The sequence below is a fragment of the Rhopalosiphum padi genome, chromosome 3 (assembly GCF_020882245.1).
Source record: "Rhopalosiphum padi isolate XX-2018 chromosome 3, ASM2088224v1, whole genome shotgun sequence".
Taxonomy (NCBI): Eukaryota; Metazoa; Arthropoda; class Insecta; order Hemiptera; family Aphididae; genus Rhopalosiphum; species Rhopalosiphum padi.
This window is the reverse complement of record NC_083599.1, coordinates 74992359-74999684: the sequence shown is the minus strand read 5'-3', so window position 1 is coordinate 74999684 and position 7326 is coordinate 74992359. Positions and strand designations below refer to the sequence as shown.

The window sequence follows — 7326 nt, the reverse complement described above, 5'->3', positions numbered from 1 at the left end:
CCGAGACAGCTGTTAAGGCATTATACGACTGGACAGATCAGTGTCCCAACAAAATAGTAATCGGTGCCTTCCTGGACATCACTGGTGCATTTGACTACGTCAGATGGACACCGATTTTTGAACGATTAAGAGTCCTCAAGATCAGTAAAAGAACGCTTGCACTGCTTGAGAGCTACCTCATGAACAGATCAGCGACACTCACGATAGACAAAGAGATCAGATCGAGGCAAATGACACGAGGCTGCCCACAGGGGTCGAGACTAGGACCGACACTCTGGAAGGTAGCGATGTCAGATGCGTTCGAGCCCATGGGACACCAATCACACATGATTGCATACGCAGATGACATAGCAATTGCAGTCGGGGCTGCAAGGTTGGATACAGTCAAGAAAAGACTTAGTCAATACTTTGACCAACTTACAAACTGGTCAAATAAATACGGCCTAAAATTCTCAATGGCAAAAAGCCAAATCATGACACTAAAAGGTGGGGTCAAACCCACATACACGGTGCCATTTGGCTCAAGTGCAGACGCCATACCGATCACAGCGACAAAGACAGTAAAATACCTCGGAGTCATTATAGACCCGAGAAGGTCATTCAGAGAACATATTGAAGGCATTGCAGACAAGTCAAAAGAAATGTTCCTACGCTTACGCTCCATGACATCGGCGAACTGGGGAGTAGAACAAAGCACGTCACTGATAATTTACAAATCGGTGTTCTTGCCGAGAATTACATACGCTGCCTCCATATGGCAAAAAGCACTAGAGCTCAAATGCTCAATAAAAACACTAGGAAGCATTCAAAGAGACGCCTTACGTGCCATAACAGGCGCATACAGGACAACGTCAACAGCTGCCCTTCAAGTCATATCAGGGCAACTGCCTTTGGACTTAGAAGTGAAACGCTTTATCCTACGAAGATCCTTAAAGACAAACGACATCACACATCAAGAATATGAAAGGGACCTGCATGATCTGTTAGAGGCCTGGCAAGAAAGATGGAACACAATGGACAAAGGGGAGTGGACATTCCAACTCATTCCGGACGTGAGAATCCGGTACGGACTGCCACTCACTATGGACCACTATACGAGCCAAATGCTCACCGGACATGGAGACTTTCGAGGAAAGCTCCACTCGTTCAACAGAGTACCGGCTCCAGGATGCGCCTGTGGAAATGGCAGCGAAACAGTAAAACATGTTCTCCTAGCCTGCCCAAGAACAAAAGTCCAAAGAGAAAATCTGAAGAGAAAACTACGACAAGAACAAAGTCCTTGGCCACCATATGATGGAGCCATAATCACTAACAAGACGACATACGAGGCCTTCCGAACATTCGCGCAGGATAGTCTCAGACAAAGAACAGATCGATGATCTGGAGGTTCTGACCGTGACCTCAAGAAGAGCGGGTCGATCGTCTCGGCGATGCCTCAGGGAGGCGTGGTATAGGCTACCGAGCCTTAAACTCGGGGGTCGCTACCTCCGCGTCGGCAGCGAGCGCTGCCGGTAAGGGCCCACCGTGAGCCCGCGGTACACGGCCCAAATCTCGGGAGGGTCACAGCGGAGGCGCAATGCTGACGATGCTCGGCCCGAGCATCCCACCATTGATGTGCCTACCTAACGGGGGCGAGAATGGTGCTTCGGGATGTGGGGGGCCCGCAGCGTCGGGAAACTGACGCTGTGCCCCCACACAGCGCGGTCGCGCACGGTCACCGGGCGCGGCCGACGGTGGTTTGGTTTCGAAGTGGCAGTAGCTGGAGCTACCGTGTGGTTAAAAGACCAATGCTTGGTCTAGGGGAAGGCTGCCGAGTGAGTATCTCCTTAGCGCCCACCCAGCATATCGGAGGGCTATATACACCGAAGGTTGCCTGTGACCAAAAACGGGAAGCGATGAGGATAGCTCGCGACCCTACCAGGGTGGTGAAGGGCACGTGCACGCCTTAGCCAACGGTACGGTTACACTCTCGACTCCGGTGGGAACGGGTGTGTGACCGGTGCTCGTGGTCCTTAGACGACGCGCGGCCGGCGTCCGGTGGGTAAAACCACCGGGCGCTGACCGTGAACCTCCGCGGCTCTTGACTAGCGCTTAGCGCTAATATAAGGTCCGCGGCTGTAGCCGCAAGGCAACAAAACCCGGGAGACCTCATGCTCTTGGGAAATGATTTTAATATCAATAATAACGTAATAATCGATTTTAAAAATAAAAATTAAAAACATATAGATTAAAAATAATACAATACAAATGAACAAACTCTGGTACGATTATAACAAAAATAATATTACCAATAAACATACAAAAATCAATTATATTGCCAGCATAAATTATAATGAAAAAGAAAATAATATTATTACAAATGAAAATATAACGATACCACATGAACAAAAATTAAATTATAAAAATAATGCTTATATAGACACAAATAAAAATATGAAAGAAAATAAAGTCATTCATAAACATGATTTAAAATTAGAAACTAGTAGTATGAAATGGGGGATTCAAACACCGCCGCCGCCAAACGATCGCGTATGTGCGCGACATACGTTTTCAGTTATCACATGTTATCATATATTATCAATAATTTATTTTTATCAGTTATCAATAATTAATTTTTATCAGTTATCACCACAGATATGTATAATAAACTCATAGACATATTATGATATGGACTGCTAGTAGAGAGAGAAGTCAATAGTTAACATCAATAGAAAGAGACAAGACATAACTTAGGTATCATGGAAGATATGATATAATTTCATGGAGTCAAAAACACAGTTATCAATTTAAAATGGTTTTATCATAGACAAATAAATAATAATAATTATTATTTATAAATATTTGTATTCATTTATTTCATTTTATATATTTATTATTTTTCATTTTATATTAAGTCGAAGTAGAAAAAATGGTTTTCAAATGTTCATTAAAAACTTGCAGAGAAAGCACTCAAAAAACAGAAAACCTAAAAATGCATGGGTAAGTATTTATTTTAAAATTATTTACTAGGTATTTATCAAATAAAGTATATAAGATACAGTACCTACTTGATATTCTTAATTAAGAATCCACATAAAAAGTGTGAAAAATTTAATTTATACAACCTGTTTTTTACAGTATTCCTAGATCATTATGTATGATGGAGAAATGGGTGAAAGCTATTCAACAACACCAACCAGACTTTAATGCTACAACTCACTCTAAAATATGTAGCATGCATTTTTTAGAGTCTGATTATACTTTAAGTTTAGTTAATAATCAAAAAGTTTTAAAAAAAACTGCCATACCTAGCGTTTTTATGAACTGTAAGTATTTACATACCTATGTATTATTATTATTAGTTAGGTATATATTACAGTTTATTACTTAGAATATAAATTCAATTTGTAAATAAACATAAATTATATAATTTTATACTAGTTTCATCTATGATTGAAGTCATTGAAGTATATGAAGATAATAATATGGTTCTTAATATTGAATGTAAGTAATCATTATTTTATATTTTTACTATATTACAAATGTTTCAAACTTATCAAACATATGACAATTTCAGCTACTAGCTCAATGTCTCCAGAGTTTAGTTCATCAACTGCTCAAGAACTTACCATAGATACGCAGTGTAATTTAATAATTTTTTAATATTTAACTATATACTATGTGTTGTATTAATTAAATTTTATTTTATCAAATTGTCTTTAGTATTTGAGAAACATTTGCCAAGTAAACCTGCTTTAGACTCCACATTAAAGTTGTCTCAAAACATAACAAGTAAATAATATATACCTCAAAAATAATAATTACTTACTTTGTAGTTGTATAAATTGTATGATCTAACATTTTTATTTTAGCAGAAGTCAACATTGCAAATGAAAAATTGCCACCTCCTGCTGTTGAGTTAACTCCTGCATTTATAACTCCTCCTCAACCAAGGCATGTTCCATTTTTTTTTTTTTAATACATTTATTTTTGTTTTTATTTTCTGTTACTTTTAGGAAACGTAAGTATTATGTTGGGGATTTCAAAAGCATAGATGACTTAGAAAGTCCAAATAGTCGACGGAAATTATTATATGCTGCTAAAAAGTCCAGTGAAAAACATGTATCAACTATCAAAAAACTAAGAGTACAAAATTATAGTTTACAGCAAAAAATTTCAAATTTTGAACAGCTGATTGATCATCTTAAAAATGAAAATAAAATTAATGAAAATTGCTTTTCATTTCTGAAGGTATGAATAAATTCTTTGGTATTTATACTACAATGTGTATGTTTATTACTAATACTTGTGTTAAGTATTTATATTTGTATTCTAATTTGTTTTATTTAGCTTTTATTATTGGTAGATGAATTTAATGTGAATTTTACAATTAATAAAAAATTAGTTATATCAACAATTATTTCTTCTTTTTTAATTACATTTATAAATCTCTGTTTAGGAATGCCTACCAAATGCAGAAACTGCTCTCCTAAAAAGACAATTAAACCATGAATGTGGTGCATACTCCCCCGATTTACGTACGTTTGCCTTGACTTTACATTTTTATTCACCGAATGCCTACAACTTTGTACGAGAAACTTTTCAAAATTCCTTACCAGCTCCTAGCACCCTACGAAAGTGGTATTCATGTATTGATGGTAAACCAGGTTTTACGGCTGAAGCCCTGAATGCTGTTGAAATTAAATTAAAAGAAATGAAAAGTAAAGGAAAACAACTTATATGTGGACTAATAATAGATGAAATGCACATCAAAGAAAATGTAACGTACAAAGGAGATAGATTGATGGGGTATATAAATTATGGAACTGGCACTGATGGTTGTGATGGACTTCCCAAAGCTACTCAAGCTCTTGTTTTTATGCTTGTAGCTATAAACTCTAATTGGAAAGTACCAGTTGGTTACTTTCTTATAAATGGGATAGGGTCAACGGAAAAAGGTAACTTAGTGAATACATGTATTGAATTAGTGCACAAAATTGGAGTCCCAGTTAGAACTCTAACATTTGATGGAACGGTATCTAATTTTTCAATGGCAAAGTATTTAGGAGCTGATTTATCTATGCCTCATCCCAAACCTTTTTTTAAGCATGAATCTGGAATAGTAGTACATATTTTATTAGATGCTGCTCACATGCTTAAACTATGTCGAAATACATTGGGTGACTGGAAAACTTTATATGATGAGGGCATGAAACCTATAAAGTGGTCATTTTTTCAAAACTTGGTTTCTATACAGGAAGAAATTGGTCTTCATGTAGGAACAAAAATCCGTACCAGACATATTCAGTATCATAAAGAAAAAATGAAAGTGCGTTTAGCTGCTCAAACTTTCAGCTCAAGTGTAGCAAATGCACTAGAGTATTGTTCCAAAATATTAAATTTAAATATTTTTACAAATTGTAATGCGACAATTACATTTTGTAAAAATATAAACAATATATTTGACTTTTTAAACACTAGGAACTTCTTAAGTAAGTCACAGTACAAAAAACCTTTGAAACGAGAAAACAAAATTGACATATTTAATTTTATTGATGACTCCATTAAATACTTGCATTCATTACACTGTGAAATTGGTAAAGATAGTACAAAAACAATAATTCCTGTCATCAAATCCACTCGAAAAACTGGGTTCATTGGATTAATAATTTCATTACAAAGCATCAAAAATATGTTTATTGATACAGTTATAACAAAGGAATTAGATTTTTTATTAACGTATAAAATGAGCCAAGATCACCTTGAAATGTTTTTCTCTGCAATCCGTTCAAGAGGAGGTTTCAACAATAATCCCACTGCTTTACAATTTGAAAGTTCTTTTAAAAGACTATTAGTTCATACAGAAATAATGACATCATCTGGTGCAAATTGTATGGTGATGGATATGACAAAGATTTTGTGGGTCAGTAGTAGCACCTCAAAACCTGTTGAAAATTCCAATATTTATTTAGATATGCTATGTGCAGAAATAGAAGATGACGATATTCATTTCAATACAAACCAATTTAATGTTTTACAACAAGTCGTTGAAGATATTGTGGAGTATATAGCAGGGTTCATTGTCCGGAAACTTTCAAGGAAATTAATTTGTGACGAATGTACTGAAGTTTTGACTCGATTTAATACCGAAATTGGATCATTAATTAATATTAAATCCCGTGGAGGATTAATAAATCCATCAGTAGATGTTATCTATTTATGTAAAGTAGCTGAACGAATTTTTAACTCGTACAAAAATTTGATACCAACTAAACCAAATATTATCAACTATTTAATTATTAAAGCTTCTTCACAAATTAATCTAAAAAACATTTTTATAGTAATATCTGATCATTTTTTGAATCAAAATCCATTAGACAATCATTTACTAAAACTTACACATTTAATATTTAAGACTTATTTTAGAATTCGTGTGAATCACTTTACCCTGAGTGAGAGTCAGCCAAAAGAACGCATACGATCGTTTTTAACTAAGACTATTCATTTTAAAAATCAATAGATATATTTTAAAGTAGTCGGTCAAAATACAATAGCAGATTTTAAATTTATTATTTTCATATTATAATTATTATTAATTATTATTTTATTATTATAATTTACCTAACTATTTCATTTATTTTTATATTTTAATTTGATAACTTTATAATTCCGTGTTATTATTTTGTGACTTTTTTCTAGATTCATATCTTATATTTGTAATTGCTTTATAGGTACTCTATTTACATTTAAAAGAGCTAAGAAAATATTAAAAAAATTCTAAATTCTTTATTTAAAACATTGTATGTTGTATATTAAGTGGCATAAATATGACTATCATTAAATAAGCCGCGTTTGTTTGTTTATTATTCCATGATATTTCATTCTTTCTTACCTAAACTATGCTCTTTCTCTTTCTAACAATCTTGTTTCGATAAACTGATGGCAGGGTGTGGGGGAGGAGCAGTCCATATCATAATATGTCTATGAATAAACTAGATTGCTAACTGATGATAATATGCGAAGTTATTATCCGCCATTTTAATCGAGGCCGATGTAGATTTTGCCTTATCAATTGTTGTTGTTGTCTGTTGACTTGTGTACTGTACTACTGTGAAAACTCAAAACTGAGTAGTTGACACTGTTGACAGTATTGTTGTGTTCTGTTTTCTGCAATAGGTATATTGTTTTGAGACTTAATATTTTTATGCTATTTTTCCAATTATGCCATATAAGTGCTGTGCTGATGGATGCAGTAGCAAGGACGGGGTTGTTGGTTCAACTACAAAATTATTTAGGTAACTAAATACTTTACAAAAAAGTTATCAAAAATAATTAGCTCTACTGAAA

The 7326-nt window shown here is 34.6% G+C and overlaps 1 protein-coding gene across 5 annotated transcripts; it reads left to right on the top strand.

Moving 5' to 3' along the window:
- The first annotated feature begins 2818 nt into the window (after positions 1-2818).
- On the top strand, positions 2819-6824 carry LOC132924589 (THAP domain-containing protein 1-like). 5 transcript variants are annotated; one of them, XM_060988988.1, is made up of 8 exons: positions 2820-2979; positions 3118-3305; positions 3421-3483; positions 3557-3622; positions 3703-3771; positions 3852-3933; positions 3996-4218; positions 5467-6824. In XM_060988988.1, exons 1-8 carry the CDS (start codon positions 2909-2911, stop codon positions 5473-5475), a joined length of 771 nt encoding a protein of 256 aa, XP_060844971.1. In that variant the 5' UTR covers positions 2820-2908; the 3' UTR covers positions 5476-6824. The 5 variants fall into 5 exon arrangements, with proteins under 5 accessions (XP_060844970.1, XP_060844971.1, XP_060844973.1 ...); XM_060988989.1 differs by having other exon boundaries at positions 2821-2979; positions 3996-4136; positions 5029-6824; XM_060988987.1 differs by lacking the exon at positions 5467-6824 and having other exon boundaries at positions 2819-2979; positions 3855-3933; positions 3996-4396.
- The last annotated feature ends 502 nt before the right edge of the window (positions 6825-7326 follow it).